At 48.9% G+C, this 16,711-nt stretch overlaps 1 protein-coding gene across 2 annotated transcripts in view; it reads left to right on the top strand.

Annotated features, from left to right (window-relative positions):
- Positions 1–1,565: 1,565 nt before the first annotated feature.
- Positions 1,566–16,711, top strand: part of LOC142907805 (tripartite motif-containing protein 14-like) — a 29,944-nt gene continuing 14,798 nt past the window's right edge. The window contains exons 1-3 of one of the 2 annotated variants that reach the window (XM_076057616.1): positions 1,566–1,660; positions 5,635–5,938; positions 10,346–10,568. In XM_076057616.1, coding sequence (XP_075913731.1) covers positions 5,682–5,938; positions 10,346–10,568 — 480 coding nt within the window. In that variant the 5' untranslated portion in view covers positions 1,566–1,660; positions 5,635–5,681. Of the gene's footprint in view, positions 1,661–5,411; positions 5,939–10,345; positions 10,569–16,711 lie in introns of those variants that run through there. The other variant, XM_076057615.1, reaches the window with a different exon arrangement.

Genomic DNA, 16,711 nt, shown 5'->3' with positions numbered 1-16,711 from the left:
CTTAGATGGTGGGGTAGCGTGTAAAGGTGGGAGTGGAGGTGGGGTAGGGTGTAAAGGTGGGAGTGGAGGTGGGGTAGGGTGTAGAGGTGGGAGTGCACGTGGGGTAGGGTGTAAAGGTGGGAGTGGAGGTTGGTAGGGTGTAGAGGTGGGAGTGGAGGTGGGGTAGGGTGTAGAGGTGGGAGTGCACGTGGGGTAGGGTGTAAAGGTGGGAGTGGAGGTGGGGTAGGGTGTAGAGGTGGGAGTGGAGGTGGGGTAGGGTGTAAAGGTGGGAGTGGAGGTGGGGTAGGGTGTAAATTTGGGAGTGGAGGTGGGGTAGGGTGTAGAGGTGGGAGTGGAGGTGGGGTAGGGTGTAGAGGTGGGAGTGGAGGTGGGGTAGGGTGTAAAGGTGGGAGTGGAGGTGGGGTAGGGTGTAGAGGTGGGAGTGAAGGTGGGGTAGGGTGTAGAGGTGGGAGTGGAGGTGGGGTAGGGTGTAAAGGTGGGAGTGGAGGTGGGGTAGGGTGTAGAGGTGGGAGTGGAGGTGGGGTAGGGTGTAAAGGTGGGAGTGGAGGTGGGGTAGGGTGTAAAGGTGGGAGTGGAGGTGGGGTAGGGTGTAGAGGTGGGAGTGGAGGTGGGGTAGGGTGTAGAGGTGGGAGTGGAGGTGGGGTAGGGTGTAGAGGTGGGAGTGGAGATGGGGTAGGGTGTAGAGGTGGGGAGTGGACGTGGGGTAGGGTGTAGAGGTGAGAGTGGAGGTGGGGTAGGGTGTAAAGGTGGGAGTGGAGGTGGGGTAGGGTGTAAAGGTGGGAGTGGAGGTGGGGTAGGCTGTAAAGGTGGGAGTGGAGGTGGGGTAGGGTGTAGAGGTGGGAGTGGAGGTGGGGTAGGGTGTAAAGGTGGGAGTGGAGGTGGGGTAGGGTGTAATGGTTGGAGTGGAGGTGGGGTAGGGTGTAAAGGTGGGAGTGGAGGTGGGGTAGGGTGTAAGGGTGGGAGTGGAGGTGGGGTAGGGTGTAGAGGTGGGAGTGGAGGTGGGGTAGGGTGTAGAGGTGGGAGTGGAGGTGGGGTAGGGTGTAAAGGTAGGAGTGGAGGTGGGGTAGGGTGTAGAGGTGGGAGTGGACGTGGGGTAGGGTGTAGAGGTGGGAGTGGACGTGGGGTAGGGTGTAGAGGTGGGAGTGGAGGTGGGGTAGGGTGTAAAGGTGGGAGTGGAGGTGGGGTAGGGTGTAGAGGTGGGAGTGGAGGTGGGGTAGGGTGTAGAGGTGGGAGTGGAGGTGGGGTAGGGTGTAGAGGTGGGAGTGGAGGTGGGGTAGGGTGTAGAGGTGGGAGTGGAGGTGGGGTAGGGTGTAGAGGTGGGAGTGGAGGTGGGGTAGGGTGTAGAGGTGGGAGTGGAGGTGGGGTAGGGTGTAGAGGTGGGAGTGGAGGTGGGGTAGGGTGTAAAGGTGGGAGTGGAGGTGGGGTAGGGTGTAGAGGTGGGAGTGGAGGTGGGGTAGGGTGTAAAGGTGGGAGTGGACGTGGGGTAGGGTGTAAAGGTGGGAGTGGAGGTGGGATAGGGTGTAGAGGTGGGAGTGGAAGTGGGGTAGGGTGTAGAGGTGGGAGTGGAGGTGTTGAGGTAAAATAATTCCGCCACCTCTAAGGAAGTTGACTCCCCAGAGCAGAGTTCTGAGAGACCGCGCATAGCGAGCAGGGGACTCAGGTGGGTGGCGTTCTCCCTCTTCGGTGCACGGACATGGGACGACATTTCCATGAGGATGATGATCATAGTGCATATGCCCAGACACGGGCCCACGGTTGTGTTTTAGTTGACAGCCTAAATAGTTGAACGTTTCAGCACCGTCCTGACTGCGAGGATCGTGCTGAGGTGGCACTGCATGAGTGGTGTACTCTGTGGGTGTACTGTACTCTGTGGGTGTACTGTACTCTGTGGTGTACTGTACTCTGTGGGTGTACTGTAATCTGTGGGTGTACTGTACTATGTGGGTGTACTGTACTCTGTGGGTGTACTGTACTCTGTGGGTGTACTGTACTCTGTGGGTGTACTGTACTCTGTGGGTGTACTGTACTCTGTGGGTGTACTGTACTTTGTGGTGTACTGTACTCTGTGGGTGTACTGTAATCTGTGGGTGTACTGTACTCTGTGGGTGTACTGTACTCTGTGGGTGTACTGTACTCTGTGGGTGTACTGTACTATGTGGGTGTACTGTACTCTGTGGGTGTACTGTACTCTGTGGGTGTACTGTACTCTGGGTGTACTGTACTAGGTGTGTGTACTGTACTCTGGGTGTACTGTACTCTGTGTTTGTACTGTACTCTGTGTGTACTGTACTCTGTGGGTGCACTGTACTCTGTGTGTACTGTACTCTGTGGGTGTACTGTACTCTGTGTGTATGTGTACTGTACTCTGTGTATGTATGTCTATTGTACTCTGTGTACTGTACTCTGTGTGCATGTGTACTGTGCTCTGTGTGTACTGACTGTGGACTCTATATACTGTGTGGTCTACTGTGTGTGTACCGTACACACTCTGTGTAGTCTGTGTATACTGTGTGGTGTAGTCTGTGTGTACTGTGTGGTTTAGTCTGTGTGTACTGTGTGCACACTGTGTATACTGTGTGGTGTAGTCTGTGTGTACACTGTGTGTACACTGTGTATACTGTGGTGTAGTCTGTGTGTACACTGTGTGCACACTGTGTATACTGTGTGGTGTAGTCTGTGTGTACACTGTGTGTACACTGTGTATACTGTGGTGTAGTCTGTGTGTACACTGTGTATACTGTGTGGTGTAGTCTGGGTGTACTGTGTGTACACTGTGTATACTGTGTGGTGTAGTCTGTGTGTACACTGTGTATACCGTGTGGTGTAGTCTGTGTACTGTGTGTACACTGTGTATACTGTGTGGTGTAGTCTGTGTGTACACTGTGTGTACACTGTGTATACTGTGTGGTGTAGTCTGTGTGTACACTGGGTGTACACTGTGTATACTGTGTGGTGTAGTCTGTGTGTACACTGTGTACTGTGTGGTGTAGTCTGTGTGTACACTGTGTGTACTGTGTGGTGTAGTCTGTGTGTACACTGTGTATACACTGTGTATACTGTGTGGTGTAGTCTGTGTGTACTGTGTGTACACTGTGTGTACTGTGTGGTGTAGTCTGTGTGTACACTGTGTATACACTGTGTATACTGTGTGGTGTAGTCTGTATGTACACTGTGTATACTGTGGTGTAGTCTTTGTGTACTGTGTGTACACTGTGTACTGTGTGGTGTAGTCTGTGTATACTGTGTGGTGTAGACTGTGTGTACACTGTATACTGTGTGGTGTAGTCTGTGTATACTGTGTGGTGTAGACTGTGTGTACACTGTGTACTGTGTGGTGTACTCTGTCTCTGCATCGTGTGCATACTATGTGTACACTGTTTATACTGTGTGGTGTGCTGTGTTTGTGTGTACACTGTGTATACTGTGTGGTGTGCTGTGTTTGTGTGTACACTGTGTATACTGGGTGGTGTAATCTGTGTGTACTGACTGTACACTATTTATGTTACATGGTGGACTGTATGAGTGTATATACTGTGTTTACACTGTGTATACTGTGTGTGCACTGACAATGTGTACACTGTGTATACAGCGTGGTGTACTCTGTGTATGTGCTGGCTGAGTGTACTTTGTGTATACTGTGTGGTGTATTGTGTGTGTGGACTAATGTGTGCACACTGCATACTGTGTGGTGGTGTACTCTGTGTGCATTGACTGTGTTTACATTGTGTAGACTGTGTGGTGTACTCTGTGTGTATTGACTGTGTTTACACTGTGTAGACTGTGTGGTGTAGTCTGTGTGTATTGACTGTGTTTACACTGTGTAGACTGTGTGGTGTACTCTGTGTGTACTGTGTGTACACTGTGTGGTGTACTCTGTGTGCATTGACTGTGTTTACACTGTGTAGACTGGTTTATTATTGTGTGAACTGACTGTAAGTACACTGTATACTGTGTGGTGTAATCTGCGTGTGTGTACTGACTGTGTGTACTGACTGAGTGTGGCATACTAACAGTATATATTCTGTGTGTATTGTTGTTTTGTATTGTTGTCGATTTAATTCTCTGATCCATAACTCTTTACTGGACATCTGAAACAAAGAGCTTCATAGCTCCATCCGGATTACTCCTTCAGTTGATAAATACAGATCCTCACATTGTCTATAACAGCGGCGCCAACCCGATTGGTCGCGTTAACCAGTAAACCCAAGGAATCATAACCTGGCCAACAATTACGTGGCCTTGAGGGGGGTGGTGGCTTTGACGGCTTCTTCGTTCTGTGGCAGGGTCAGATTTCGGCCTCGGCTAAGTGAGCTACAGATAAGTCAGCCTAGCATTAATTAACGACGGGGGCCCTCTTAAGTGTGAACAAAACTTACAATCGTACACACGTTCTACTTTTTTTTACATGGCCCGTTGAAAAATAGAGATATCTTAGGGCCCCAGCATTGTCATAAATCGCCCATGCTTGGGGCTCTGCGTATCTCCACTTCATGGTAGCTACGTAGATGTTGACTACCTCGCCCGGGATACAGGAGGTCGTGGGTTCCATCCCGACCCTGACGATGCCTGCTGCTGTTTATTTGTAATTTTTGTCTCTCCCCGTGGTTGTCACTGCGTGGATTTTTCTCCGGGTTCTCCGGTTGTTCCCTCACCTTCAGAATCAACGTGATGCGTTTAGAGTATTTGGCTGCAGCTTTAAATCTCCACATAATGGTGATGATAATGAGCCACTTCGTTGAGCTATAATTTGTGGTGGCCAGGTCGCTTCTGAAAAAGATCTACACAGCTCAGTGGACCTTACCTGGTAAAATTAACATAGATTAGTCTATATGTATCTCTGCATTTCTATGCATCTCTGTGGTGTCTCTATGGGTGTCTGTGTACTGTATTTTAATTCCGATATGATGGGGCCTCTTAAGCTCGACGTAGCTTAGGGCCCCAGCATTTTCATAACCTGGACCTGTTCCAGGGTGACATCGATCAATTAATCAGTCTTTGTTTTATTTGCTAATCTCGCCCTCAAGCAGGCACCAGTGCAGATTTCCCCGCACCTCCATGTAGCATGGTTGGCTATTTACGGTGTGAAATAAGTTTAATAAACATGCATATAAACCTGTATGGTTCTCATTGCCTATCTGTGCGTCTCTATGAATCCCTAGGCATTTTGATCACTGTAAATTTGGACGTGATGATAAGCTACTTCTTTGAGCTATAATTTGTGGCCTGGTTGCTTCTAAAAAATAACTACATAGCTCGGTGAGCCTTACCTGTTGAAATAACGAAAAAATATAGTTTAGTTGAAATAATTTTTAAACGGGAAATGAAATAAATAAAGAAGCAGATACAGGGTAGACGAGTCTGACCAGGTGCGTCTTGCACAGAGCACGGGTATTGAGCGCGATGCTCGACACGTTTTGGATGTCGCTATTGCAGATACGCAATTGCCCTTCGGAAGAACAAGTTTGATCTAAAGTTCAGCCATTCCGCAAACACCCTCGTGCTCAGCTGTTGTCAAGTCGCCCCACTTTTCCGGAGGACAGAACACAACGCAGAGATACACCTACTCAAAATTGTCTCCAAACTTTATGATTTTGTTGTTGTTGTCTATTTCGACCACCTGTCCCACCTCGTTAGGATTTGCTGGAGCAGAGGGACAGCAGACCGGATCGGCTCCACTCAGCATGGCAGCGGCGGCAGCAGCAGGTGGCCGGGACCGGGGCCTGGAGGAGGAGCTGACTTGCTCCATCTGCCTGCACCTCTACGTCGACCCCGTGCTGCTGGGCTGCCCACACACCTTCTGCAGAGAGTGCATCGTGAGCGTGTGGCGCGACGGTGCCTGCGCCTGCCCAGAGTGCCGCAGGGTCTTTCCCTTTGGCTCCAAGGAGGAGATGCGGAAGCAGCTCGAGAAAAACTTCAAGCTGGCCAGCATCGTGGACAGGTTCTGTTCCCGGGAAAAGATAGTTAGTTGGTTAGTTGGTCGGTTAGTCCATTGGTTTAGTGAATTACATTTGTTGAGCCAGCTGGCTCGGATTGGGAAAAATTTAGCCCACTTTTCACCCAGTCTCTGTCTATCTCTATGTGTCTCTATGTAACTCTGAGTCTCCCATGTGTCTATATGTATCTCTATGAGTCGCAATATAGCTCTATGAGTCTATGTATCCCTTTCTTATTCTTTTGTATGGCATTTTTGGGGACAGCAACAGATAACAAATTGATTTCGAGATTTGATATTGATTCGACTTCTCCAGGAGTAGCTGCATGTATTTGTTTCAGATCGCCATTGAATGATCTGATATGTTGCACGATCTGAGATCTTGGACCACAGTCACAAGTGTCCACATCTTCCACAGAGTGTCCGGATCTGATTCAAGGAGGACCAGATCTTCTCGGTAGATGAGATCCTGTTTGGAGGATTTCAGGGTCGCTGATGATGGGTTTCTGCAAGATTTTGGTGTTTGTCCAGGTTTCCTCTCATCGTGCTTTGGTGGTCTTGTCATCATCATGTATGTTCCTTGCATATTGCCAGAAAAGTTTTCTGGATTTGAGCCTGTGTGGTGGGGTCATGGAGATGTCTTTGTTTATTGGGAGGTTTGGATTTACGATGGCCTTGCAGTACTCCGTCATAGATGCAGCATCGCGACAGAGCTGCGTAGGATCGATATTTGCGAGGACCGAAAGCCACTGCAAGTGTGCTCTTTAGCATCCCTGAGATGATCCTCATGGATGCATTTACCTTTGTGTCCACCACCTTTGTGTGCACGCTTTTGTTCCAGGCTCAGGCACAATATCCTGCCGCAGAGAAGACTAGTGCTGTGGGGGCCGTCCGGAGGGTTGTTGCAATTTGCTCCCCATGTTGTTCCGGCCAGTTTATGAACGAGATTAACTCGCAATTTTGTTTTTACAGCAGTATTCTGCAGGTTTTGTGGAAGGTGAGGCTGCTGGCAAGAGTTACACCGAGGTATTTGATGTACTTGTCGTGCGCCACAGAAAGTGACGGCCAGTTTCTGGTCGGCGCTTGCATTGTTCTAGTGGAATAACGTTACAACAGTTTTCCTTGGGTTTGGGCGGAGCCTCCAGTACTTGAAGTACGTTTCAAGTTTCTTGAGGTCTTCGCACAGGTCATTTTGCACCTCAATTTTGAGTTGTTCTTTGGACGGCAAGTGCTAGGTAATCGGCGTAGCCAAATTTCCGGCCGACGGTGACAGGGAGGTCACTTATATCTATATGTTAAAAGTGCCACAGCAAGCACTGATCCTTGTGGGAGCCCGTTACTGAGGAAGTGGGCTCTGCTGACAGTGTTCTCTAGGTGGACACGGTATGGCCGGTTGGACAGTAGCGATGATAGAAGTCTGAGGGTTTTCTGGGATCTGATGACCTTAGCTTTAGCATGAAGCCTTTCCACCATACTGTGTCATAGGCCAGTGATTGGTCGATGAAAGCGGCCCCTGTGATGTTTTTGCACTTGTAGCCAGCTTTAATGTGTGTGGTGAGTTACAACACTTGATAGCAAATGCTGTGGCCAGGGCTGAAGCCAGCCTGTTCAGTTGGTATAGTTTCCTCGAAGATCGGTGACATACAGGTCAGTAGCATCCTCTATAGAAGTCTGTACACTGTAAAAAGCAGAGATATGGGGCAGAACTTATTTGGGTTTGCGGTTGATTTCCAGAATGGCAATGACCTTCATTTGTCGCCATTTTTGGGGAACTTGCCTAAGGACATAATGTCTGAAAACAATCTGGCCAGCCAGTGGCATCCTTTTTGGCCAAGGTGTTTAAGGAACTCGGGATAAATCCCATTTAATCCTGTGGCCTTTCCTGATCTGGTGGCTTTCATGGCATCAATGACCTCTTCTTCATTGAAGGGGGATAACAAGGCTGTTGTCGGTGCACATTCCGCTATTAATTGGTGGAGTTTTCATTTCACTCGCTGTCTTGTTTGCCGATCTGTAGAGATCTTTCCATTCAATAGCATCTGTGTGGCGATGGCATTGATGGGTACATTGGCGGTCTTGTTTCTCGGTGGTGGTGCCGCTCCTTGGTATCTCAGGAGGCACCAGGCTTTATGGCTTGAAATCTAATGACTGCATCGCTTCTGTCCACCTTTGGCTCCTGGATTCATTTAGGGAGTCCAGGAGAGCTTTTCCACACTCTGGGCTTCCTGACTGTATTTCTGGAGCAGGAACTCGCTTTTTCCTTTCCAGCATGGAGTGTATTCTGCCCAGTAACCCCATGGAATTTGTGAGCGGGCTGCTTGAGGACAATCTTGGTGAAACGTTCATAGTTTTCTGACTTTGGTGGATTCTGGTAGACAGTGCACACGATGGCTTCAATAAAAGTTTCCCAGTTGCACTTTCTTAAGTTGCATCGTGGCACAGGGGTGGACGTGATCATCAGAATTTTGACCCTGATATGCACCGAGCCTGGCCTGTGCTAACTGTTCGGGAATTGTCCAGAACCATTCTGGAAGCACACGGCAGTTCACCCGAACTTGAACACGACACAAAGCACAGGTAAAGGTTTGAATTCTTCCTCCATCGTGCGGAATGGATGGTGCCTTCATCTTTAGCGTCAAACAGAATGAACAGGTAACTAGTTGCTGCCCAGTCGATGACCTATTCACCGGCGAAAACCGCGGGATTGGTCACAGCAGGCAGCATGTTTGGGCTCCATGTGGCTCTTGGAGGTTTATATACATTTATCACAGATACATAATTGATTTTGACGATGATGATGGCTGTCAGTATGTTGTTTTCTGCGTTCATTGTGGTGAGGTCCTTGAAATGGAATTTCACGTGACGTTGGTAGTCCCTGCTTAGGATGGTGGTAGCTGGCTCTCGTCGTCGGCTGTACAGGAAATTATTGGAGCAGGAGCGCGTCGAACCATCTGGATTATGAGGAAACGTCCCAGCAAGTCGCACTTGGGCCTTGATAGGTGCCTCTACGTTTAGATGGCAAACACGTAGTGACGGCCCTATTCTGCGGTAAGTTTGGCCATGAAAAGGATCTTTGGTGTTGTAATCCTGATCAGGAGGGCCATTTTGGCATTCAATCGCTGGGATGATAACATTAGTTTGTGACAGGCACGTAACAGTGCAGACCATGGGAAGATTGCCATCTTATCCACCTATATATCTCTTTTAGTCTCTATGTATCTCTTAGTCTCTGTATCTCTATAAATCTCCTATGTGTCCCTAATGAGTCTATATGTCTATGAGTCTATATGTATCTCATCTCTATGAGTCTGTTTAACACGTAGGCTTTCGCGAGCAATATCCTCCATAATACATGTTTTTTGGGTTAGATCATGTAAATATATAAATGTGTCGTTAAACCCGCCACCACCTGACACAGCCAATTTAGTAAGGTTTTTCACGTAGACAGAACATGCCAATTCGTTACTAGTACAGCACACAGCATTTACAAGCTGAGTACTCAGATTGTCAATGTTGTGGTTTTGCTCTCCAACACACCGGTGTGCTGTATTAGTAACAAATTGGCATGTTATTTTTAATTGACAAACCTTACTAATTGGCTGTGTCGGGTGGTGACGGGTTTAACGACATATTTATGTATTTACTCGATGAGTCTCTATGTATCTATAAACATCTCTATGTATCGCTGTGAGTTTCTGTGTATGTCTATGAGTATCGAAATATCTTGATCTCTGCGAATCGATACGTATCGCTACGTATCTCTATGAGTATGTATCTCTGTGGCTCTGAATCTCGATGTATCTCTATGAGTCTGTTTGTTCATTAGTTTATTAAGTTTGCTGAGCCAGCTAGCCAGGATTTGGCAAAACCCCATCCCACTTTTCACCCATAAATCTGAAGAGCCGCACATACTAAGTGTTACTCACCTTACATTAAAACTGACAACATTTCAGAATAAGAGTTAAAATTAAACAACATTATTTCCTATCATATGTTAATTCGAAATAGAAAAATGGAGGACCCGGAGAAAAATCCATGAAATCACCATGGGAGAGGGAGGCAGACTCCAAATATACAGAAGCAGCCATTGTCAGGGTATGGGATCGAACACGACCTCCTGCATACCAGGCGAGGTACTTAACATCTCAGCACCGCGGTACCCCAGTGTTTATTATAAATGCAGAGGAAAAAAACTTGACAACAAGGGAAACATCCATAAGATCACAGGGAGAATGAACACCCACACTCTAAATGTATAGCAGATATTGGGGTCGGGATCGAACCCACGACCTCCTGTGCACCAGCCAAGGTAGTTAACATCTTGCCACCGTGGTGCCCCAATGTGGACAAGTGAACTACGGGAGATCCGGCCACTATTCACGGTCGCTCAGTGAATTCGGTTTGTACCCATAGGTTCTCAAGTCTCAGCACGGAAGGGGAACGGCCGCTGAAGGAGCTCAACCCGAGCTTGGCACGAGTGAGGCTCCTGAATCTGGACCTCTGTGCTCAGCATGGCAAGGCACTCGACATGTTCTGCCGGGAGCACGGTGCGTTTGTGTGCGCTGACTGCGTCACGAGTGGTGCGCACCAGGGCCACAAGCTGATGTCAGCAGAGGAAGTTGGTCGGCAGGCAAAGGTGAGGTGCTCTGAGCGCGGCGACCGCGTGGTGATGGTGGTGGTTGTGGTGATGATGGTGGTTGTGGTGATGGTGGTGGTAGCAATGGTGATGGTGGTAGTGGTGGTGATGTTGGTGCCGGACAGTAAAGCTATGGTGAGCAGTGCCATGTGGGCAGGGCGAATTTACATTGGCCATTCCCCTCATCGCGTTTGTAGCCACCACAGCATCCAAAGTGTGCTCTAGACAGGTGCGAGGGGCTGGTAACCCCTCCACCTTCAATTATCACTAATCCACGAAAAAAATATACAGCTAAGCTTGTGCCGGAGGCCCCGGGGGAATAGTCATCAATGATGTCTCCTGGCCAAACGACATTTGGCGGAGCCAGGAGATTGAATCCTTACCCTCGGGGTTACTCCAGAAACAGCAAAAAGCCACTACGGGTAGCCACGTGGAATGTTCCAATGCTCACTGCGGAGGAGAGGCTGTCACTCCTCTGTCGGGAGCTCGACCAGTACCACCTGTATCTCTGGTATTCAGGAGGTCCGGTGGACCAGCTCTGGGTCCTGCCACCATGAGGGGTAGACAGTCCTCTTCTCGGGGCAGGAGACTGCCAAACAACAGGCAGTGGCTCTTCTTCTGAATAAAATAATGAAGGAGGTGTGGGAGCGTGGCGGTGAGGTGTGGGAAGCTGTAAGCCCCAGGCTACTTTGGGCTCCCCTTCCTATCAACCAGAGGCGAGGAGTGGTGGTCGTGGTTACTTATGCCCCCACCGAAGATGAACATTAGTGGAGGGATGCAGGCAAGGCCGATGAGTCAGATGCCTTTTATGACCTCCGGTCACAAGTGGCCCCTCAGGATAGTCATCCTGTTGGGTGACTTTAATGCCCGAGTTGGTCATGATGCTGGCACCTGGTCTGAAGTGATGGGAAGGCATGGGCCGGATCAGCTCAATAACATTGGTAGGAGGCTGCTGGCTTTTGTGCAGCCCATGATCTTGTAATTACCAAGATGCTTCTCCAGCATCGGCACATCCACCCAACATCATTGATGCACACCTGGTCAAAGCAAGAACTTCTGCTGGACTATATAGTGACAAAACAGTGGATGCAGATCCATATCCTTGGCACCAGGACCCACTGTGAAGCTGATCTGCCCACTGACCATCGACTTATCATCTGTAAGATGCACCTGCCATTCTTCCACTCCGCTTTTGGGTGGATACCCAGGACCCCATTCAAACACACAATGGCCTGATCTGAGATAGCTGATGAAAGTTGCAAGCGAGAATTTCATCATTGTTTGCAGCTGAGGTTGACCTCATCCCGGACTCCTCATGATGCTGAGAGGAAATGGGTGAGATTTAAGACTGTGGCTCATGCAGCTGCAATGGCTGCTTTAGATACACGGTCCAAACCTCCCAGAGACTCTGGTGGACAGAGAAGGTATTCAGGCTGGCTGATAAAAAGCGCCAGGCCCACTCTCACCATCTATAGCATCCCACATCAGAGAATGAGGAGGCTTACCGCAGCTTTCACTCAGAGGTTCGGAGAGCCGTGAGGAGCTGCAAGGACGGGTGGTGGTCGCGGGTTGCTGAGGAGATGGAGTCTGCCTCAGTTGCTCGTGACCACAAATCACTCTAATGCCATCAAAAACGTCATTTGCAGTGCCACAACTATCACCATCATTAGGGGAAAAAACGCTGATCAAATTCCGACCCCTAGGAACAGGTTTTCAGATTTGCTGAACATTTCTGTGAGGTCTTGGGGGAGAGGAAATCCCTCAGCCTGGAAAACATAATGGGGCAAAGTGGGGATGACCCTGCTCAGGCTGCAGTGTCTTAAATATTGGAAGACGTAGTCACCCCCTGTGAGTGGCTGGCTGAGGTGCCATCTGTTAAAGAAGAACAGAAGGCAATCCAGAGTCTGAGACCGGGAAACGCACCAAGCAGAGATGATCTTCCAAGGAAAATGCTGAGGGAGGGTTGCGTTTGGGCACAGACTGCCCTTCATGAAATCATAATAACAAACGGGATCACTGGACAGGTTCTACAGGATTGGAAGGATGCCCTGGTGGTCCCTCTCTTTAAGAAGGAGGACCACACAGACTGTAACAACTACAGGGGCATCTCACTCCTCTGTGCTGGGAAAGGTTCTGGCAAGGATTATTCAACATCGCCTTGCAAGTCATGCTGAGGAGAGGCTTGCGGAGCCCCAATGTGGTTTCAAGGCCTATGATATCATTAAAAGGCTAGGGCTCTGGGCTGTTCTTCGTGCTTTCGGAATCCCTTAGTCTCTGCTCACAATCATTAAGGACCTTAATGATGGTGAGCGAGCCCCGGGTTAAACTACGTGGTCGGGAGTCGGAGCCATTCCCTTTTCACCTTGGGGTGCGACAGGGATGTCCTCTGGCTCCCACATTACTTAACATCTATTTCGACTATGTAGTTCGTGAAGCCTTCAGTAGCTGTACTGGAGGAATTTCCATTTGGTACAGATATAATGGGAGGCTGATCAATGCCTGGGTTCGGTCAAGGGATGGCTCCCTATTGGTCAACCATGTTACGTATGCCGATGATCTGGTGATTGCTGCTCACTCAGAGGAGGAGTTGGAGGCACTGCTGCTGAACCTGGAGCGTGCAACTAAGAGGTGGGGCCTTATCATCAGTCCCACCCAAACTAAGCACCTGCCTGGGCATTTTGTACCATCAGATACTCCACCCCCACAACTCTCAATTGGTGATGGGGCAATTGTGGAGATAGTGGAGTGTTTCCCATACCTGAACAGTGTGCTCTTGTCCGGTTCTGGTTTGACAGCAGAGGTCTTACTCCAGATCAGTCAAGCGGCATTAACTTTTCATCGGCTGCGTAACACTGTGGAAGCTACCTGGTCTGTTGCTCCACACAAAGCTTTGCGTCTTCTCTGCCACTGTCATGCCCTTCCTTCTCTATGCTTGCAAAACGTGGACCCCCCTAATGAAACATCTTTGCCAGTTGGAAACATTTAAGCTGGCCTGCCTACGATCTATCCTGGGTTTAACCAGGTTGGATTGTGTAAGGAGCTCACAAATCCTTGAAAATTTTGGACAATGTCCCAATGGTGAGCTCCTCCGGCAGCTCACCGGTGGCTTTTGGTTAGGCCAGCTAAACGGGCACCGCACGGGATAGAGAAGAGATGGAGTGATGTGGTACAAGAGGATGTAGAGCTGATTGGACATGCCAATGACTGGTACAAGCGGTGTCAAGATCGGCCTCTGTGGTGGAGGTTCGTTAAGGACGCTACTGGGCAGTTGGAGGCAGTCACCCTCCAGCAACAACGGAGGGCAGAGGAGTGACGCTCACAACAATGAGCAGAATGTCGGGTGGCTAAAACATAGCAACTTGGCATAGTAGGGGGCACAGGTGGTGCATCGGCCAGTCATCTGAGTCAGTCGACCCATAGCACCTGGGTCTGCCACGTGACCTACTGCTGGCGGGTGTTTGACACTTCACATAGCCTTAACATGCACATAGCCTGGCACGAGTGCCGTGGTGATGTCACTGCCACTTAGTGGGAAATGGTGGTTGTTGTTGTTGGTGGTGGTGGTGGTGATGATGATGGTGGTGGTAGTAGTGATGGCCGTGGTGTGGCTCAGAGGTCAGATTGGAATCTGGGTTTGGGCCAAGCATGGTTGTGACTGGCCTCCTCAATTGATGCGACTTCGTGGGATGAATGTGGTCGCGAAGCAATAAAACGTTGGAGTTTTGCACTCGAACTTTGTTTTAAACTCGACTTGTGAATGCCCACTAGTACACGCAAAACTAAAACAAAAAAATCCACGTTGAAAATAAATAACCTTGCCAAAATCGACAGTGTTGCTTTGAACACTCCTCGCGATGTTTCAGGACTGTGTGCATTTAGTAAACGATAATCTAACAAAAACTACAAGCTTTTTTTTATTTTACCAGGAAAGGCCCACTTAGCTTATACAGCTATTTTTCAGAATCTACCTGGCCATCACAAATCATAGCTGAAGCAAATTGCATATCATTTGGATATTTATAGTAGCAGTGACACACTCTAAACAAGTGATGTTTATTCTAAATGTGGATGGAAAACTGTAGGACCCAGATTCAAATCCACACGACTGTGGGAAGAGAAAGAGGGAGAGACACGCAAACTCCACATATACAGCAGACGTCATGGTTGGGATCAAACCCCCTACCTCCTGTATACCAGGCGAGGGAGATAAGACTTCCTTGCCATTCGTGAGTAGGCTGTATGAATCCTGGTCTCCTCCCGCTCCTCAATGAACCATTCAATGAGGGATTTGTCGATCGCTCATAACGCAAGACCTTCGGGAGAAAGCGTTGGGAAATCAGCGGAGGGCTTCCCATGGGTAAATTATCATCACGATCCATGGGACAGATAGCCCGTAGTAGGTGTCCACTGCACTTTACGTCACTCATTGCTGTTTTCACTTTCGTTTCTCTGTCTTGTAGTGCCAATATGGCTCACGTTATTGGCACATCTTGGTCGTGTAGTATATCGTGTAGTGCATAGCAGAGTGTATAGTAGTGTAGTGTATAGTGTAGTATATAGTAGTGTAGCATATAGTGTAGTGTATTTTAACATAGTGTATGGTAGTGTAATGTAGGTATAATGTAGTGCAGTGGTTCTTAACCTTTACTGCAGCCTTGCACCCCTTTGGTTTTAAATCGTGAAAATATCTCTTCTCTCTTCTTCGGGGTTGTCCATTGTATCCGATGATGACCTTCCACCTCTGCCTCTATTTGTGGGATTTTGTGTGACTGTGAAGTTCAATCCTCAACCCACAGCGTCTGCTACAGACAGAGCAGGCAAAGTCGCTGATTGGAGGTGTAGGTATGGTTCTGGCTTCACGTCTCTTGAGACGCTTCCTTTTCCGTAGCTCACTTCGGTCCTCTTCGAGCTTCGACACTCTTTGCTGGCACAGCTGGCTCCAGATGGAGCATTCTGCAGTCATGTCCTCCAGCTGGCTAGGGTTCAGGCTGCACTTTTTCATGGCCGTCTTCAGTTGGTCCTTGTAGCGCCTTTTCTGGCCCCCTGTAGAGCGGTGGCCTAGGTGCAGCTGGCCATACAAGACCTTACATACAAGATGCTCCGTTGGCATCCTGATGACGTGACCGAGCCAGCGGAGTGTGTGCTGGATGATGGTAGCCTCCATAGTGATGCAGTTGATTTTGCAGAGTATCTCAGTTTGGGGCACTCGGTCACACCAGGTTATCCCCATGATGCATTGAAGACACCGAATATGGAAGGCCTCAACCATAAAGATGTGGCGACTGTACAATGCCCTGGTCTCACAGCTGTAAAGGAGTGCTGTGATGACCATTTCCGGGTAAGCAGATATTTTAGTGTGTAGGCTGAGGTCCTTGTTCTGGAATACCCTTTTTCTGAGCCTGCCAAAAGAGGATGACACCTGCTTTACTCGGTTTTGTATTTCCCTTTCAATGCTGTAGACGCCAGACAGAAAGCTGTACAGGTACATAAAGGATACCACTATTATGAGTGGTTTCTCAAAGATGGTGATGGTGGGTGGATAAGGTGGATTAGTAGATGCCCACTGGCATACTACTTCAGTCTTCATGATGTTCACCAAGAGACCCAATCTATGATATGCACTTGCAGCAGCTGTAAGCGTGACTTGCAGGATATCTGGTGTGTTGGCCACGAGCGTGCAGTCATCAGCATACTGCACCTCGATGACAGGCTCGGATGTTATTTTTTGGCCAGCTCAGAGCCTCCTGATGTTAAAAAGTTTGCCATCCAGCCTGAAGTCCACTGTAACACCACTATTCTTCTCAATCTCCTTGTGCAGTAGCGTGTTGACACATAGGAGGAAAATGTTGAAGAGTACCGGAGCAAGGACTCATCCCTGGCATATGCTGGTGCACACCCTGAAGGGCTCGGACTCCTGGCCTCCTATGGTCACCCCTGCCATCATCCCCTCATGAAATTGACGCAGGATATTGACGCATTTTCTTGGACAGCCAAACTTCAGCAAAACGTCCCCCAGAAACTCCCTGTTAACTGTGTCGAAGGCCTTCGTCAGATCGACAAAAGCCATGAAGAGGTCCTGATGCTGCTCTCAACACTTCTCCTCGAGCTGCCATGCTGTGTTAACAGGAGCACTGTCTACAGTG

This window comes from Petromyzon marinus, chromosome 83 (assembly GCF_048934315.1).
Source record: "Petromyzon marinus isolate PM22_M1 ecotype Great Lakes invasive population chromosome 83, UKy_Petmar_22M1.pri1.0, whole genome shotgun sequence".
Taxonomy (NCBI): Eukaryota; Metazoa; Chordata; class Hyperoartia; order Petromyzontiformes; family Petromyzontidae; genus Petromyzon; species Petromyzon marinus.
The sequence above is the reverse complement of the archived record's forward strand: the minus strand, read 5'-3'. Positions and strand labels throughout refer to the sequence as shown.